General features: G+C 42.3%; 1 protein-coding gene across 3 annotated transcripts; it reads right to left on the bottom strand.

Annotated features, from left to right (window-relative positions):
• Positions 1–216: 216 nt before the first annotated feature.
• On the bottom strand, positions 217–19,076 carry lmod3 (leiomodin 3 (fetal)). Of its 3 annotated transcripts, none has more exons than XR_011357440.1 (4): positions 18,568–19,076; positions 15,562–16,992; positions 7,943–8,111; positions 217–867 (listed from the first exon to the last, which is right to left on the bottom strand). XR_011357440.1 is itself a non-coding variant. In XM_069937085.1 (3 exons), exons 1-3 carry the CDS (start codon positions 18,862–18,864, stop codon positions 8,085–8,087), a joined length of 1,755 nt encoding a protein of 584 aa, XP_069793186.1. In that variant the 5' UTR covers positions 18,865–19,076; the 3' UTR covers positions 7,820–8,084. The 3 variants fall into 3 exon arrangements, 1 of the variants encoding a protein (XP_069793186.1); XR_011357439.1 differs by lacking the exon at positions 217–867 and adding an exon at positions 4,317–4,476; XM_069937085.1 differs by lacking the exon at positions 217–867 and having other exon boundaries at positions 7,820–8,111.
• Positions 19,077–19,462: the final 386 nt, after the last annotated feature.

Below are 19,462 nucleotides of genomic sequence, written 5' to 3'. Positions count from 1 at the left end.
CCAGGTCTGGTCAGGGTGGATCACCTTTCCCAGAGCAGACGACTTGATTGGTGATGGCCTTGGACAGGATTTGGTAGTCCACATTTAGCAGCGAAATAGGTCTCCAATTTCTGACATCCTTCTTCCCCTTTTTGTGGAGGAGGGTGATGATGCCCTTCTTGGCGTCTGACATGCTTCCTGCCAAGAGCATAGCATTGTATACTTTCAGCAGGTCTGGGCCACAAAGCCATGTACAATTCAGCCAAAAGGCCATCACTTCTGGGAATCTTACCAATCTCCAAGGACTGATGGAGTCTGTCAGCTCTCCCATAGTCCAGACATTCCCTTGTGTTGCTGTCTAAGACCTCCATGATAGAGGACAGGAAGTTTTGGGAGGTCATTGTTTTTGTAGTCTAAGCGTCATACTGGCTGGCATAAAAGCATCTACAGATCTTCTGAATGCCTGTGTGTAAGGATGTGACTGAGCCATCCCCTTCCTTAAGGTTGTAAACCTTCTGGAAGAAGAAATGGAGCACGTTTCATCCTGGATCTGAAGATGACCTTGGAGGACTCTGAGGTGTATTGCAAGGCTTGCTGGCTCTTCACTCTTTGGAGTTCCTCCCTCACATTTACCCCTCTTGACTACAGAAGGAGTTTTTTTTAAAACTCAGTCTGGAGTTGACTCAGCTCCCTCTGAACACCTTTGAAGATGAAGAACCTTTTGATGTTCCCCTTGGTCGCTTCCCACCAGGGCTCTGGGGAGTCAAAGAAGGGTTTCGTGGATCTCCAACCGGTGTATTCCTCCTTTAGCTCCTCTATATTCTCTGGGGTCAGCAACTTCATGTTCAGCTTCCGCTTCCACATCCCCCTGCCTATCTTCTGGTCCTCCTGCAGATAACAGGAGACATGAAGGAGGCAGTGGTCAGAAGAACACTGGTGTGATGTCAGTGTTTCTGACTGTGATGGCCTTCGACACAAAGACGAAGTCTATCTGGGACCGGCTCGAGCCACCTGAACTTGACTAGGTGGGCTGCAGCTATGCTCCACCTGCAGGGTTGCTGAAGGCATTGCACAGCTGTGTGTCCTTTACCATCTCCATCAGGAGTCTGAAGGAGCTGTCTGGTCTGCTGTCAGCACCGCCAGATCATTCATCTGCATCTATGATGCAGTTGAAGTATCCGGCCAGGACAACCAGTCTGGATGTCACCAGCGACTAGGTGGGAGTTGCTGGAAAATTGTCAGTCTCTCATTCTGTACAGGTGAGGCATACACAGCGCTCAGTTGGATTGGAGTGATGCCGTACCTAAGGTCCACCACGAGGAGACGCTGCCCCCAACCACCTCCGTGATTGTGAAGTTGCCACTCCGCAGTAAAATGCCCAGCCCGGAAGCACGGCAATCATTCCCCCTGACCACTCTGAAAACCATTGCAACCTCCTCTGAAAGTTTTGGAGGTGTGGCAGAGAGGAACATGACATCAACTTTCATTTTACTCAAAAACTGCAAAACATTTACACATTGCATAGTTCATTTAACACTACACACATTGAGTACCAAATTTAAAGTACGTTTTAAGTTCTTTGGAGTTGACAGTACTTAATCTTTTTTGTACAGTTAGTGTCCATGAGCCCACATGCCCGCTGCTTGGGTGAACTTCCATACTGACTGTGGTCTCAGGAACGAGTTCTGATTCTCCTCTTCTGGGAGTGGAGTCTCCTTGGGCACCGCTAGTGTTGCCACCGGGACAGATCTGGCTGGGGGTGGGGAGGCCATGGTATCTGCGCGGCTTCTTGGATTGTCGATGTTTTCCATTGGCTGGGGCGGGGGGGACCATGGCATCTGCGCTGCTCCAGATCTCCTGGAGCTGGGGGGGGGGGGGCACTGCCTTGGTGCTGCTCCTAATCTCTTGGAGCTGGGGGGGGGGCGGTGGTTGCAACCTCTGCTGTTTCCAGTCTCCCAGGGCAGAGGAGCATCAACCTCCACCTTGCTTATGGTCTCCTGGGCCTGGGGTCAATGCTTGGTCATAATTCACCTTTTCTTCTCTCTCCTTCCGTTTCCTTTGTCAGCATCCAGTACTTGTGTCGGCTTCCTCCTCCGATGAAGAAGAGAGGCTGCTGGCTTCTGCTTGCACCCTTTCCCTTTTTTCCTTTTCCCCACCACCTGCTATTCCCCCTCCACTGCTCCCTCCTCCATCTTTTCTGTCCCCTCCGTAGGGGCCTCCAAACTTGTAACTGTGGTTTGGTGCGCCTGGGGTTTCATCTCCTCCCTGCTCTCAGTCTCTGGCACCATAACCTCTTGAGTCTTGTTCACTGTTGTGATTGCGGGGTGATGGCTTTGTTGGGGAGGGGGTGGTGTTGGCCACTTTCCCCCTTGCTGCCTATGCATAAGTGGTGATACATTTTGGGCAGGCATAGTGGAGGTAGCCTGCCTTGCCACACAGGTTGCAGCACTTGCTTTCTCCACAGTTTTTGGTCTGGGGACCTCCTCCTTACAGTTTTTACAGATAACCACACTGTATTGGGCCGTCTCCTCTCTGTTGCATTTTCTGCAAACTCTGGGCTGTTCAGCATAGATCAGGTACCTACAGTTTCCTCCAATGGCAAACATGGAGACTGGGGTTGGGGGGGGGGGTGGATGATGACACCTTGGCTGTCCTTCCTCAGTTTAACCTTTATTTGGTACTTGTTGGTCCAGGTCCAGATCCCAATGCTTCCTTGATGACTATGCAGGTCCCTGGCCCAAGGAAGGAGAGCACATGCCCAGCTGGCATGCGGGTTGAACATGTGTACCATTCTGTGTCGGAAGGGTGAAGAGTGGCTACTCTCTGAACAGCAAGAGTGAAGCCATGTTACCCTTCTCCTGGAATTCCTGAAGCAGCTTCTGTCATCCTGACAAGGCCCTGAAAGTCACATTGAAGAGACTGTTGTCCACGACATCCTTGAGGCAGAAGATACCTTTTGTCTCAAATTTGAGGCACTCCATCAGGACCTTGCACGTTAAAAGGACCCGGGAGAAGGGCAACTCTTCACTAAGATCCTTTACTGTGACCCTGACAGTGCTGCGGATCCTGAGTGCTGCTGAGGAAGGGTTTCCTGCCGCAGCCATCTTCATCGAACTGGAGGAGGTGGGTTTACAGCTGGGGAGAGTGTTAGATTGGCTTTCCAATCTGCATAGATTCACCATCACGTCAGCAAGCCGGTTCGCTCCAGATGATCTCATCCCCTCAGACGTCCTTCTCCGTCGTCTTCGTCGCTGCTGGTATAGCTCTCACTTCTCTGCTCTGTTTGTCTGCTCTGATAAGAACAGATACAACATTTGTTCTTAGCCAAAAGGCCAATGTGACCAGCTCCAGAGGTTTGTGTGAATTTTCCTTTTGCATTGATTACCTTGCAATTGCAGTGGAGTGGAGTCCTTTAAGTGGTCCAAATTTTGGGTCATCTTGTTTTTATAAAAAAAAACACAAACGTTGTGACTATTATCAGTTTTTTGCTCTTTGCTAATTATTAATTTGCCAATGAGCATTGGTGCTACTTGAAACTAAATACTGCAATTTGAAGATTAACCATAAACTATAAGACTTCAAAGAAGCAACCAGTCCAATTAGGCAACAACTCCAATTTAAAACTTTTTTGGCTAATTCAATGCCATTAAGGCCATAGGGGTGAACAATAAATTCTCCTGGGCACAATGAATTACTACATTTTGTAGTAATCAATACAGATTTTGTTGCTGATTTTGTGCTACAGCAATTCTTTTAGAATTTTGTTTGTGTTTCCAAACAGAGCTATAAAAGCTCTTCAATTTAACTGCCCCTTATTAATCTAGTTTTGCAGCAAACAGTATTATTTTGCAAGTTTATTCTCTATTGTTTCAATGAATAAAGGAACTGAAATTCAGACTTCAGAAAGATTTGGTTGAAATTTTCCCTTAAATACAGCTTGCAACTTATTGTAATTTTTGAAGTTTACTAAGAATTGTTTTAAGGCTAATTTTAAAGCTGATTGTGCAAAATGTCAACTGACCCAATTTGGAAACACTTACTATGTTTATGGCAAGTATTAGCAGTTTGATTCAGATAGCAGAAGCTTGATTCGACCTTTAGGCTTACAATATTCATGCACCCCACAGCTCCAACCTGAACCAGAAAAGTTTGACTTGACTAGAATGGACTGAAACTGAGATAATAAACCTTTATTGGGAGAGAGTTACTTGTGCACACTACCAGCACACCTGCACCCCAAATAACAAAAGTAATTGTTAATGATCTTTTGACATTGAGTGGAGTATTGGGTTTGATAGTGCAATTTGCAGAAATCAAAGCCTCTTTTACACAGCCACTTCAAGGCAGGAATATTGTGTCTTTATTGTGCAACGCCTTCTGTGTAAAAGATATGAACACAGAATGGGGGGGAAGGGGGGGGTCATTGTAGTTCCTCCTTTAAGATGGCAGTGGAGGTAGTCATAGCATCGAATAAACATCTGTGTAAAAAGGGCGAGCCTGCAGGACGAGAGAGGGTATGTATGTTTAATGTATTTGAAACATATAAGACCAACAGGCATAAAAGACCCCCCCCCCACCCCCAATTTCAGCAGCAAATATTGACATTTTAAAACTTTATTTACATGTAAGGACAAAACATGCAACTAGGACAACAGGAAAAATCATTTTAATAATAATAATACTGCTGTAACTTACGAGAGAAAACTAAAGCAGCTTCACTGTAGCAGAAAACATTGTATAAAAAACTGCAGCTGTTGGTCACTGTGCGGGTCCTGTTCCCCACTCTCTCCCAGCGGCCTGCTGCGCTGCTTTCTCCAGGCAGCCTGCTGTCAGTCCCCGTGCTGGTCCCACTTCCTGCTCTCTTCCGGCGGCTCTCTCCAGGCAGCCCACTGTCAGTCCCTGCGCTAGTCTTGCTGCCCTTCTCTCTCCCGGGGGGGGGGGGGATGGGGGAGTGGGGCCGTGGGACCAGTGGAGGGACCAACACCAGTCGCCACACTGATCCCACCACCCCAGTCCCTCCCGACAGCCTGCTACCAGCCTCCAATAATAGTGGTGATGCCGGTGAGCCACACGGTGATAATGATCACTGTTGGAGTTACTCGCCATTATCACCCTAATTTCAACTCGGGATATTTTAAAGTGGATCTTATATACTGTCAAATACGATATGTTATACATCACACTAGATGCTGATGCTGCTGTGTTACACGTCCTGCCTCTTTTGCTCCTGGAATGCTGGCTTGTGTAAAATGAGACAGCGGGACAGCATCATGGCGGTGTTATTTAGTTCAGTGTAAACCAGAAAAGCCGGCTTAATTACAGGTCTTCTTTACAGCAGTATTGTGTGATCCCTGTGTAAGAAGGGCTCAAGACGAATGTTCTGTAATGCTTCCATTAGCAATACAACTATCACTTTAATTGCAAAACAAAATATCGTCTGTCTATAAACTTGAGATATTTGTGGTAAATTTTCCACAAAAGATGATCCATGTTAAAACTAAAAAGTATAGGCAAGAATATAAGCACCTGGAATCAGAATGTGGGAAAACTTCCCTCTTGATGTTTCGCTGGTAATTTGTAGCAGAGTGAGTGTTCTATCCCCTTTCACACCGCCAAGTACATGTGGGTCGAACTAGCCAATTTAGCGGGTTCTCAGCGGGTAATCTGGCAGTGTGAAAGGTCCCAACTGAGAGGGGCGAGTAAAAATCAAATGGGCTCGGACTCTTGGTGGGGCAAGTATCAGAGCCTGACCAAGTTAACTCGTTTATCCCTCTGGTGGTGTGAATGGTCTACTGGACTTACCGGGTACCGTTAGTGACATTAGTGTCTGTATGCTTACATCAGTCTGGCAGTTATATTTCACAGAGTGTTGGCAGTGCTCTAACAGCCCCGCCAACTACACCTAGCCGGGCCATGCTGTGAAACATAACTGTACAGTTGGTGGGGCTGTCAGAGTGCAGCCGGTAGTAATGTCAGAGTGCGGCCTGCTGCACTGTGAAATATAACTGCGGGGTCGGCTGGGCTGTCAGAGTGTGGCTGCCGGGGCTGTCGGAGTGACTGGCCGCGCTAAGAAATATGTGTGTTTTAAATTGAAAGAATAAGTAATGCGCCAATACTGGAACCCTTCATCAGAACTGAGAGTGGATGAGAGCATGAGCTGGGGATCTGCGAGAAGCAGTGAAGTGTCTGGGCCCCTAGTACTGGCACGCACTGGTGAGGATGTGTCTGCCTCCAGGCCACCACACCTTGCCTAACATCAAATCCATCTGATTCCTTCCAATTACTCTTGGCGGGGGGGGGGTTGTTCTCCACAGGCCCGTGGTGTAAGACGACAGACACCCGATCGTGTCTTGACTGGAGATAGGTTTGGGGAACACCCTCTCTCCCCCCTTCACACATCCAGCCCCATTGGGTGGTCAGAGCAGAATGGACATGACACCAGGGGAGAGCTCTGCCCTATGTGACATGTCACACCTCACACTGGAGCCATATTTGACCTGCTCCTGTCCTGCTCACACAACACCCAAACCTCACAATTTAGACCATCTTCCCCTGAGCTTCAGTCCTGCTGACACTAAAGGAAGGGAAAGGCATGGAGTGGAATTGTGATGGAACCATTCAGCAGGTCAGGCAGCACATGTGGAGATAGAACCCCAGTTCATTGAGCTGAAACACTCACACTTCTCTTGCTCTTTCCCCTCCTCCCCCACCCTCTCCGTCTAGAGACAGCCTGAACTACTGAGCATTCCCAGCATTTCCTAAATGGCGTGGTTTAGGAGATGAACAATGTCTCTCATCTCTTCCATGGTGAATGAAGGCTCTGCCTGTCACCATGACCAGAATCACCCTCCCTCTTGCCTTGTGATGCTTGCGCTCCCCTGACACAGGAACTTCTTGGGGTTGGGCCAGGCAATAGCGGGATGGTGACCTGCTGTCCGCACTCTCCCTGCTGTCTGTGCTCAAATCACGGGAACATCCGGCCAGACGTAGCCGACGCAAGACCCTACAATCTGAGATGATCTCTCGTCTGGGATGAATGAGTCCATCAATCCCACTAATAAAGGGGTTATTCATGGTGCTATGTAATGTCAGGCTGCTGCACAATGATATTAGAGCAATTAAATTTAATTATTTAGTATCTTTTCAGTCTGCCTGGTTCTCTGCACCCTACTAATTCTCTCAGCAGAGCAGGCAGATATCTGCCAAAGCAATTGGAAGGAATAAGGTGAAGTTAATGCTCGGCTAGGTGACACAAGGCCTGGTGCTGGCACAGCATGGAGGCAGATGCATCCTCACTGGTCCATGCCAGTACTAGGGCCTGGACATTTCACTGCACTGCCTCTCGCAGACCCCTAGCTCATGCTCTCATCCTTTCTTGGTCCTGATGAAGTGTTCAAGTATTGGCGTATTACTTATTCTTAGTCTTGCAATTTAAAACACAGTTATATTTCACAATACAGCTGGCTGCGCTCTGACAGCCCTGGTGGCCACGTTCTGACAGCCCAGTCGATAGCACGGTTATATTTCACAGCGTGTCTGGCTGCACTGTGAAATATAACTGTGCAGTCGGTGGGGCTGTCAGAGAGCTGAACGTAATACATCACCCCCCTTAAAATCCCAGGTTCCCATTGATCCAGGTAAATCATGGTTCCCGAGTGCAGCATACCCGCTTAGTTTACTCACTTCCTAGGAGGTTTGGCGGTATGAAAGGAGTCATTGACAATTGCAACAAACAGAGGTTTTTATCAAAGCTTTCATGTTGACTGGTGACCTTTGCAATGAATTTAGTAATGTAAAACAAAAGCTAAAGTGCATTAAAATGATAAACATGAAGCAAATGTTTTATAATTTCATTTTATAGGACATTCCAGATTCCAAGATACAAATCAAAATGAATAAGTAACTTCGTAAGACAATAGTCTTTTTATGCTTTCAGTTTATGCAAAAGATAAACACCGCCAACCTGTTCTTGTTAATTGTTCCCACACAGATATGCAAACAGTAGGGATCTGTCAAAGGTTTATTGTGACACTCCTTCTCCATTGTTGCACGAATTTGAAATTTTAGCCCAATATTTGGCTTACTGGCTCTTCACATTAACGTGACTAACTCAACAGCTTTGGAAGTGGAACCTGTTGATGAGATAAAATGAAAATAATGCATTTAATCATTCAGTTGAAATGCAACAAATAGTGCAAGGATATCAGAAACCAAAGGTTATTTTACATTTTAAAGAACAAACTCAAACTTGTGTGAAAAAACCCACAAATGCTGGAGAAACTCAGCAGGTCAAACAGAGCCTTTATGTAGCAAAAGTAAAGCCTGAAACGTTGATGATGTATCTTACCTTTGCTACATAAAGGCACTGTTTGACCTGTTGAGTTTCTCCAGCATTTGTGGGTTTTTTCACTTAACCATGGTGTCAACAGAATCCTGTGTTTTACAACTCATACTTGTGGTCCCCAAACATGATATGGCATCATCCCTGTGTGAAGAGAATTAGGCATACAATAATTAATTTTTGTTCTGTAATTTAAAGGTATTTAGCAGAAATGGTGCTTAAAAAAAACCTGTAATTAATGAGGTGCCATATGAATCAGTGGTAAGGCTTTAACTATTTCATGACTTGGTTGAAGGGAAGAAGGATATTTTAATCACATTTGTTGATGATATAATGATTGGGAGGTTAGCAAACTGTGAGAAGGATACTGAACAAGCAAAGATACTGTATAGAGTGAGTGTTGCAATCTTAATGATGAACTCTTACCAACTCATGCACAGTGGCTACATGATGTAATGGCATATTTCAGTTTAGAGAAAATTGGGTATAGTATTAAAGATGAAAAGTTTCAGTTTGAAAAGGTATTGGGCCCATTTATAGAATATTATCATAATTGGGAGTATTAAGTGATATAGGTGCTCCAGTGCTGATCCATCTGTCTTCTGGAGGTTGCGACTTGATCCACCTTTGAATTTTTCTTGTAATCTTGATTAGAGGGAGGGATTAGATTAGTATTAGTTTTTTTTAAAAAAGAGTGAGTCTCAAGAAATTGTCATTTAGCATAGCAAATATAGAAAATTGAGTTTATCTACATTTTGAAAAGAGGATTGAAAATTCAAATTATGTAAATGAAGGTGAGACTATGTTACATGCAAAAGAATATGGTACTTTCTGTACAAAAAGCACAAAGTTAACATGCAGTTGCAGCAAGTAATTAGTAAGGTTACTTGAACGTTGACTTCTATTGCAAGGATTATTGATTACAAAAATAAAGTTTTGATGCAGTACTAAAAGATAGTAGTGAACCTGACCCTGAAGTACTTTAGGCACTTTTGGTCTCCATATTGAGGGATGAAAGTGCTTGTATTGGAAGCAGAGCAGAGAAGATTAACTAGGCTGCTGTCCCAGGAGGAAAGGGTTGATCCATGAAAAATAGTGGATCAGGCTGGCTCTTTTCTCATTTAGAGCATAGGGGAATGAGAAGTGATTTTAGTCTATCATTATAGACTCTGAAGGGGATAGACAGGGGGATTCTGAGAGGACGTTTCCCCGTATTGGGGGTGGGGGTTAGAACTAGGAGACGTAATTCCAGAACAAGGAGTCACACATTTCAGATGAAGATGAGAATTTCTTTTCTCAGGATGATAATTTCTCTATTCCAGGAACCTGTAGAAGTGGGATTATTAAATATATTCAAGGCAAAGATTGACAATATTTCAACTACAAGGGAGTTGAGGGTTGGGGGTGAGAGTGGGCAAGTTGTATTTTGGTCTAACTTGGATCAGCCATGATCTTACTGAAAGGTGACACAGGCTCAGGAGACTGACAAGTTCCTGCTCCTGTTCCTTATGTTCTTCTGTATTGGGAATGGAATGTGCTTAACCATTAATTTTGTACATTGACGGTAGAAGTAAATTTGATTCTGGAAACAGATGCAGCTTCTAATATAATCTCAGACATTTCAATCATGATTTTTTTTTTGCTTTGAACCACCAGTCACTGGTATCAGTGGAACACAAACATTTTTTTGGGGGAATACAACATATTTCTGGTTCTGATGAGGCAGTTAATTTAAAAATGGGTTAATGCAGCTGCCATAAAAATAATTGAAAATAACTCTGAAAATGACTGTGAAGTTTCAGGATTTGCAATTAGTATGTTAACACCAGGAACAGTTGAAAATGGTCCATGGTCCCAACTGGTTCTTCTTTGTCAAGAGTATGTAGTCCCTTTACATTTCAATTTACATACTACCAGTAAAGCCTGAGGGTGTTTGCCTCTTCCTAGAACAGAGGCCCAAAATAGATACCCATGTCTTTGTCTTGGGAGTAAAGGGTCTAAGACTGAATTGTGCAAATAGTAGAGAAATTGGAAGTGCAATAAATATTAAAGCCAATGAATGAATTCAGCAGTGCAGAAGCAAGATAGTGGAATGATGCAATGCACAGCGGTTGTGAAATTAATGCTGCAACCGCAATATTGGGGCAAAGAATGAGGAGAAGCAGTACATGGTAAATTGAACATTATTAAAGGGGGTGAAAGAAAAGAGATACTTGAGATATTAGTTCATTAATCTTTGTCTGGCAGGAAATTGTATAAAGCATGTGAAATCGTGACATTTCGAAAGGTCACCTTATCTAAGGAAGGATGTTCTTGCAATGGAGGGAGTGCAGAGGCGATTCACCAGGCTGATACCTGGAATGGCAGGAATGACTTATGAGGAAAGATTGCACAAATTGGGATTGTACTCGCTGGAGTTTAGAAGATTGAGAGGGGATCTCATAGAGACATATAAAATTCTGGCAGGACTGGACAGAATGGATGCAGATGGGATGTTTCCAATGATGGGAAAATCCAGAACCCGGGGCCATGGTTTGAGGATAATAGGCAAACCATTTAGGACCGAGATGAGGAGGAATTTCTTTACCCAGAGGGTGGTGAATCTGTGGAATTCATTGCCACACAGGGCAGTAGAGGCAGGTTCATTAAATATATTTAAGAGGGAATTAGATATATTTCTTCAGTATAACGGTATTAAAGGTTACGGAGAGAAGGCGGGGACGGGGTACTGAACTTTAAGATCAGCCATGATCTCGTTGAATGGCGGAGCAGGCTCGAAGGGTCGAATGACCTACTCCTGCTCCTATTGTCTATGTTTCTACGATGCAAATTCAAGAAATTGTGCAAAGGGGATGCAAAATACTTGCTCTAAACTGAAGGAAAAACAAAAAGGGCTTATGACACAGAATGATGACAGTTTAGAGGAATGTTTTTTTGGATGAAAAGTTATTTTCATATGGATAGACAAGAGAAGCTTGAATTCTTCTCCTTCATGCTGGAAAAGCTAAGAAAAAGACAAAGAATTTAGAATAAATAAAAATAATATATTGCCAATAACTGGAGAGTTAAAAATCAAAAAGGAATTTATTTATAAATGGATTTTTAAATTAATTAAAAGGAAAACAAATAATCCATTATTGAAACATGCAATTTATATTTGGGATAAAATTAAACAATTTGTAGGATTAAAAGAGGGATTATTCTAAAAGACGCCTCTATCTTAAAACAGTTTAATACCCATGACTTTGGGTCATAGAATCTTGGCTACCTGGTACCAACATGGTATCAGGAACATTGAAGATTGTTATGATCAACAGGGGAAATCTATGTCTTTTAATAAATATAATTTACCTAACAACACATTCTTCTGCTATCTCCAATTGGGAACATTTTTGGAGGAAAAATGGGGATCATTAATGATCCTACCAATGTGCTCAGACATGGAAATCCTAATTTGAAAGGAGAATGCAACTAAATTTATTTCTAATATCTATACTCTGATCCAAGATCAAAACCCAAAATCTGGACTACATAGGTTGAGGGAACGATGGGAATTGGATTTGGGCATTGAAATCAATCCACAGTGCTGGTCAGATCTATGTGTAGATAGTATGACTACTTTAATTAATTCCAGATATAGACTGATTCACCTTCATTTTCTACACCAATTATATCTCACACCTCAAAAGTTGCATAAAAATAAAGCAGAATTTTCTGATGGGTGTTTTAGGTGTGATATGGATTTTGGTACCTTTTTCGATTCCATCTGGCTATGCACAAAATTAAGACCCTTTTGGATAGAATTGGGGGAAGTATTGACAAAATTTGTGGGAGTGAACTTCTCTCTAGACCCAGAATTGTTCCTTCTGGGGTATTTAGCAGTTATAAAAGTTAACTTCTCCAGAAGTAAATCAAAATTTATTAAAATTGTGTTGTCAATAGCCAGGAATTGTACAGCGGTAACAGGAAATCTGATTCCCTACTTCACATTGATTGTTGGAACACGGAAGTGCAAAGTTGTATTCCCCTTGAGATGATTACTTATAGTCTTAGGAATAGATATGGTATGTTTGTCAAAATTTGGCAACCTTATTTAGATTATTTTAATGCCCAGATTGTATAATTTATTTTGATATTTGTCAATTAGTAGAATCCTTATTTGAAATTTAATACTTTTAAAATGATGTCACTCTGAGATGTTGAACCTTGCTCTGGTTGCTTTTTCTTTTCTATTTTCTTTCTTTTTATCTCCCTCTATTCCTTGCTGTTTATCCCCTTTCAAATCTGGGGAGGGGGCACTGGGAGAAGAAGGACTCTCCTTTCCTTTTGATTTATTTTTCAGACCTTATGAATGTTTTTCTATGATTTTATATTCAATGTATTATTTCTATTAATTGAGTCCTATATTCTGTATTTTCTTAAAACTTAAAAAAATTAATTAAAATTAAAAACCCATCTGTGTGGTTTTCCTCGGGGTGCACTGGTCTCTACCCATGTTTTAAAAATGTACGGGGTTGGTAGGTTAACTGGTCATTGGGTGTAATTGGGTGGCACGGGCTCAAGGTCCAGAAGGGCCTGTTACCAAGCTATAAATGTACATTTAAAGGAGATTAGCAAAGTAATAAATGAAAAAAAAAATGAGCTGAAACATTTCTTTCCAAAGAGTGGTTTGGACTTGTTGCCTTATGGAAATGTATTAAATATAGTTTTCCATAAAGAATTGAATAAATACATGAAATAGAAATATTGTAAACAAACAGAGGAAAAAAGCAATTGGTTTGATTGTTCTTGTAAATAAATTATGTAGATTCAATGAGCCATTATTTTCCTGCTGTTGTATGCAATGATTTTAGGAAGTCACTCATTCAAGTCTCTGGTCACTTATTGAAAACCTGCTGTGATCCTGAGTGGCTGGGCTATGAATGTTCCAGGTATGATGCTTGTTCTTTTGATTTGGTTTTTCTCGGGCTTAACTGTTAACCATTGTACCTCTGGGCAACGGAAGGAAATATTGCCTTTGGTTCCTGCATCAATCATTACTTGGTTACCTACGTGGAGATTCAAATTGTGTTGAAGTAAAGGAAATTCAGTTGCTGGCATTTGTTTTAGCCAGATATTAACGATGTAAAGAATATATATTATAGGATTGCAAGTATCCATGGTAATTAAGTTCAAACCTATGAATACTATCTTGCAGGGAAGAAATGGAGAAGGGAAAATACCAGATAAAATTACATCAAAATTAATCATTTGGACCAACTTGTGCATGAAGCCATTTTTGCTCGGTTCAAGCCTCCTCTTTCTAAATATAAATCTATTTGTAGTTCCCGCTCGTCTCCTCATGTATTTCTCTAACTTCCACTTTCAAGGATCTAAACTATTTACCTCAGATACTCTGTTTATTCCTTTGAACTCTTTATTTGAGGAAAGATGTACTATTTTTTCCCCCCCTTACATCCTTCAATAATACACAACCAGAATTGAATACAAGACTCCAACTAAACAGAATTTGGTACAGTTACAATAACTTTCTGACTTTTATATTCAATGCCCCACCAATAAAGAAGAGCATTCATCACTGTACCTACCTGGACCTGCACCCTTCAATTCCTCCTCATATCAATGCTCCAAAGTGTCCTGCAATTCATTGTATATTTTCCTCTTTCATTTGACTTCCTGAAGGACATCTTACACTTGTCTGAATTAAATTCCATCTGAAATTTCTCTGTCCATATCTCTAACTGATTTGTTGTATTCTTTGATAACTACACCAATTTTTTTCTTAACTGCAGATGTACTTAACATCCCTTCTACATTTCCAGACAATAATTTATGAATATCTCAAACAATCGAAGTCCCAGCACTCTCCAAAGAAGTAACCTCCACATTACCTTCTGATTCTTAAACCAAGGCTGTCTTGAATCCAATCCACAAAAGTCACCATGATTCCATATTTGTCTTCTTGATCAGCCTTGTCAAATACTTTACTAAAGTCCATGTCGACAACATCCACTGATCTTTTCTCATCAGTCATTTTCTACATCACTTCAAAGAAACTCATTCAAATTAAAAGCTAAGGAACACTGTGTCAAAGACATGGACATATAATACCTGTGGTCAGAATTTTTTATTCTGTTGAACTCTAGAAAACAGAGACTTCCCCAACTAAATGTCTCCTCTAAAATTCCTTATCCCAGGAAAATTTATGCAGCAAGTGTATCTTTTTTAAAAAAATTTTGGTGACCAAAACTGTACTCAGTCATCCAGACTTGATCTCATCAAGGCTTTGTGTAATTGTAACAGGACATCTTTACTCTTGTATTCTAATTTCTCACAGTAAGGACCAGCACACCACTTGGCTTCCTTATTGCCTGCTAAATTTACATGTTTGCTTTAAGTAACAGTTCCGTATCTCCATCATTTAAAAAAAGACTCAGCATTTCTGTTCTGTTCCACCAAAGTAGATAACCTTACATTTTACCACATTGTTCCATGTGCCTTTTTGTTGCACACTCACTCAGCTTGTCTATTTCCCCTTGCAAACCTTTTTCATCATTATTACTACAGGTACTCACATTTCTTGTCATCAATGAACTTGCAAACTTTACATTTGATCTCCTTAGGCAAATGATTGATGTGTTTAGTTAAGATCCAAGCACAAACACCTGGAGTCATAGCCTGCCTTCCTGAGAAGGACCCATGAATTCCAACTCAGTTCTCCAACAATCTGCACTAATTTATTACCACAATTCTCTGTATTCATGTTAACCAACCTCCTCGGGATAACCGGATCAAAAGCTTTCTGAAAATCCAAGTACAGTAGAAACGCAAAAATCTGGATGCCAGAAATCCAAAACACCTGGGAATCCAGACTTTCTGAAAACTCTCAAACTTTTTAAAACTTTGCGACTTTTGTGTATGTGCGTGCACAACAGATGCTCAGCGGCATTTTTCTTTTTCTTTAAAGCTGCTTGTTTTGATAAATGAAGCATGCAGTATAAGCTGATGAATTTACCTGTTCACCTCTTCTTTATTCTTCCTTAAATTTGAATTTTAGAAGTACTGTCCGAGAATATGGAAAATGCGAAAATCTGGACAGAACCAATAGACTTCTATTGTACATAAAACACACAGGTTCCCTCTCACCTACTCGACTACATTCATTTTCAAAGATCTCTAGTTGATTAGTCTAGCATAATTTATTTCATAAACGCATGCACTATTACGGAAAAATTACTCACAGATTTTAAATAGGCCACATTGCTCTGACGAATATCATTTAGCAACTGATCTCGAGGGGTCCGTTCAACCGTTGGTGCCTGCCGAATCCTGGGAACTGGCTTTAGTGACCTTATCATTGCCTTTAAATTTGGCATTTCGTTCACATCTGTTCTATCTTGATTAACTTTTTTTTTACTCTGCTTTTTGCTTTTTTTTCTGAGTTGTACTCTTGGAGCAGTACTGGGCGAGTGATTGTGAAAGACTACTGGTGGGAGGGAATGATCTTCACAGAGGTTGGAGAAACTTGGCATGTATGCATCCAGCATTGCCAGTGTGTCAGGAGAAATCTTTTGACAGGCCTTCATCACCATTTCTTGTTCCTGTGCAAACTGGTTTCTCTGCAGCTCTAGTCTCTTCTGCCTTTGTTGATCCAGATTGCGACTCAGTAAGTTGGTGACCACCATCCTGGGCCCTGGCAGCTCAAAATGATAACCCAGCTTCAGCAGGGTTGTATTGGCTTTGAGCAGTCTGGCGATTTCCATCTCAGCATGGTGCCCCAACATGTGCCTCTGATTGTGAAACCTCAGCTCAGTGAGGACCTCATTGAACTGCAAGCACCTCATGATAGCCACAATGCCTTTACCTGTGATGAAGTTGGACTCGACATTAAGGGTAATTATTTTCTTGTTTTCTCTCAGCATATTGGCGATTGCAAAGGCAATGTTATCATCAGCACCTGTGTTTGTGACGCTGAAAGAGGTCACGTGTTTATTCTTCTTTATGGCTTCCACGAAGCTTCGCAGCATATCTTTTGGGATGTTTTCCACATTGTTCAAGTTTACCTCTTTAACATCAGGTTTGTTTTTGCGAATATCTGCCAGTACTTCATCCAAATGTGCTGGGTTTCCTGAAGGCCTAGCAGTAAGTTTGAGGAAACTACTGTCCATTTCTAGCTTCTTTCCTGCTTTTAATTTTCCCTTCGTGGATTCAGTATTTTCTTGATTTTCTTTGAGCGGCATGGAAGGTGCATCTTTGGCCTCTCCTTTGCTGTCACCTTCATCTTCAATGGAGGAGCCTGGATCTGGCTTGTTGCATAAGGGAGTGCCGTCTTCAATCTTCTGCTGATCATGTGGTTGGTCGGGGCTGTTCTCCTCTAAAACCTTCAGTGGGTTATTCCTATTACCTTCACATTTTGGATTGGGTTCAGTCAGTGGCGGTTCTTTGATTTGCTGTGCCTTCATCATCTCCACTAGCTCCTCTTTCTCTGATTTGTACGTGAACTTTTTCCTCTCCGTCTCACTATCTTCCGATTCCTGATTCTGCTGGCTATTTTCATTCAGATGTACAGCATTCGGTTCTCCTGTGCCACTGTTTTTTGCCTCACTTTTATTATTTCCTCCCTTGCAGTCCTTTTCAACTTGTGTTTCATTGTCACTTTTCACTGCATTTTGCTGTTTGGAAAGAGAGGTTTAAGTTTTTTACATCTTGTTGCTTTCAGTCATGTAGATTTTCTAAATCCAATAAAGCACAGCTCCTACAGCTAACAAACATCTCAGTTCCAACTGAATGCAACCCTTGCATTAAGACGCAAATGGAATAATTTTGAATCCTTATTAATATACCAAACTTTTCCATTTCAAAGCATCACAAGCTCAGCTGCTTTGAGATGGAGTGAAATTAATTTATATAACTGTACATGCCTAGGGTGAAGCTCGTACCTATTGCAAACTTGCTGAGTTTCTATTTATATAGCTCACCATATATCTAAATAGTGAAGGGTTCAACTGAACATGGCAATAGAGATACCAAAATGTAAGATCAACAAGTTAACTATGAAGAGCGTGGACCAACGACTTTCTAAGAGGTCTGAGGAGATTTGGCATGTCATCAAATACTCTATCAAACTTCTACAGGTGTACTGTGGAAAAGTAAACTGACTGGTTGCATCACAGCTGGTTTGGTCATTTGTATGGCTGGCAATGCAGAAGGTTGTAGAGGATAGCAAATATAGCAGGGTCCATCACAGGTTCCAACCTCCCATCCATTGAAGACATGGATGTGAGGCACTGCCTCAAGAAGGCAGCCAACATCATAAAGAATCCCCAAGCACCTTGATCCCCTCTTCTCACTGCTACCTTCAGGTAGAAAGTTCAGAAGGCCAATAGGTTTAAGAACAGTTTATTTCCAAATGTTATCAGATGCTTGAACCTCCCCTTGTTACAGGACCCCAGACAGGAAGAGCAGAAGGCCAATAGGTTCAAGAACAGTTTATTTCCAAATGTTATCAGATGCTTGAACCTCCCCTTGTTACAGGACCCCAGACAGAAAGAGCAGAAGGCCAATAGGTTCAAGAACAGTTTATTTCCAAATGTTATCAGATGCTTGAACCTCCCCTTGTTACAGGACCCCAGACAGGAAGAGCAGAAGGCCAATAGGTTCAAGAACAGTTTATTTCCAAATGTTATCAGATGCTTGAACCTCCCCTTGTTACAGGACCCCAGACAGGAAGAGCAGAAGGCCAATAGGTTCAAGAACAGTTTATTTCCAAATGTTATCTGATGCTTGAACCTCCCTTTGTTACAGGACCCCAGACAGGAAGAGCAGAAGGCCAATAGGTTCAAGAACAGTTTATTTCCAAATGTTATCTGATGCTTGAACCTCCCCTTGTTACAGGACCCCAGACACCACAAAAAGATTGCCCTTGTTTTATTTTCTTGCACAGTGGCAACTGTGATTATTTATTGTCTATCTTTTAATGTATATTATGAAGGTACCTGTTTGGCTGCAGCATGTAATATCAGTGCTTTGTTCAATTATCTTTGACAATAAATTCGTTATCATTATAGAAGCGAGAAAAGGCCCATTTAATCTTTTGAAAGGTCCACGGTACCTCAAATTGCAATGGCATAGAATGTATCGTTACTGCCATGGATATATCGTTTCGACAGAGTTGCGCTGACTTTCACAGGCTGTATTCACAGTGGAGATCCATCAGGGCGACGTGCCGGGTTCAGACACACACTCACCTCGCTCTCCAGCAGCGCGGCCGGGATCCTCTCTTCCTCCAGGAGGCGACTCGATTCCTTCTCCCAGTACAAGTATTCAATTAGGGATCTGTGATCAAAGGAGCCGGTGGGGGCTCTCTCCGTGTGATCTTTCTGTCTGTGCCCCAAGGGGACATGCGGGTCAGGGTCCAAATCTTCCATCTCGCTTTGGAGTTGCTTCAGTTCTTCGGCAGACAACGTGGCGAGGATCTCGTCGTCATCCAGCTCCCCGCCGGTGCCTGCTCCCGCTTCACATTCCAGGTTTCTGCCGTCAGACATGGTGCCGACCCGAGTGTAACAAGCTTCTTGCCTTGCAGGAGAGTGTCCCTGGATCTTGGGAGAAAGTGCCCAGCGTGCAGCCGCCAGTAATAATCCAGCAGTGTTTCCGAGCCTGCGATCTATGTGCTCAGCCCAGCGCTGCGCTCTGCCAAGGTATTTATGGGACCTGCGAGCTTCTGTGGCTTCACGTCGCAGCAGCTTGTGCCCGAGCCAAGTCACCCTGACATTTCACTCCAGCTGGCTCCCTATTTCGTCAGTCCGCGGGTCACGAAAGGTTTTCGAGAACTTTCGTTGGCAGCCGAAGCTAAAACCATTTCCACCGATTGCGTTGGCGAAGTAAATATTAGTGTATCCAGCCTGGAGGTCCAATAGCGGGATCTTGGGGACGGCAAACGTGGCGGGATCTCCAAGTTGTTCATCAGGCAGAGTTCGTTGTTTCAATTTATTAACTTGGCAAAACTTCCAGATTCACAGACTCGAGTGAGAAATTCAACCGGAGAACGCAAGATATTTTATTTAGAAAAAGTTCCAAGTTCAGATTTATTAGAATACATAAATAAAACATTCATAAAAATGTATATAGAATGGAAACAGTACA

Source organism: Narcine bancroftii, chromosome 5 (genome assembly GCF_036971445.1).
Source record: "Narcine bancroftii isolate sNarBan1 chromosome 5, sNarBan1.hap1, whole genome shotgun sequence".
NCBI lineage: Eukaryota > Metazoa > Chordata > Chondrichthyes > Torpediniformes > Narcinidae > Narcine > Narcine bancroftii.
The sequence above is the reverse complement of the archived record's forward strand: the minus strand, read 5'-3'. Positions and strand labels throughout refer to the sequence as shown.

Coding starts and splice junctions, on each gene's coding strand:
- lmod3 (XM_069937085.1), bottom strand. CDS start 18,864: ATGTCTGACGGCAGAAACCTGGAATGTGAAGCGGGAGCAGGCACCGGC. Junction 16,993..18,567: donor CCGCGCTGCTGGAGAGCGAG/GTGAGTGTGTGT, acceptor CTTTCCAAACAG/CAAAATGCAGTGAAAAGTGA. Junction 8,112..15,561: donor ATGTGGCCTATTTAAAATCT/GTGAGTAATTTT, acceptor TCTCATCAACAG/GTTCCACTTCCAAAGCTGTT.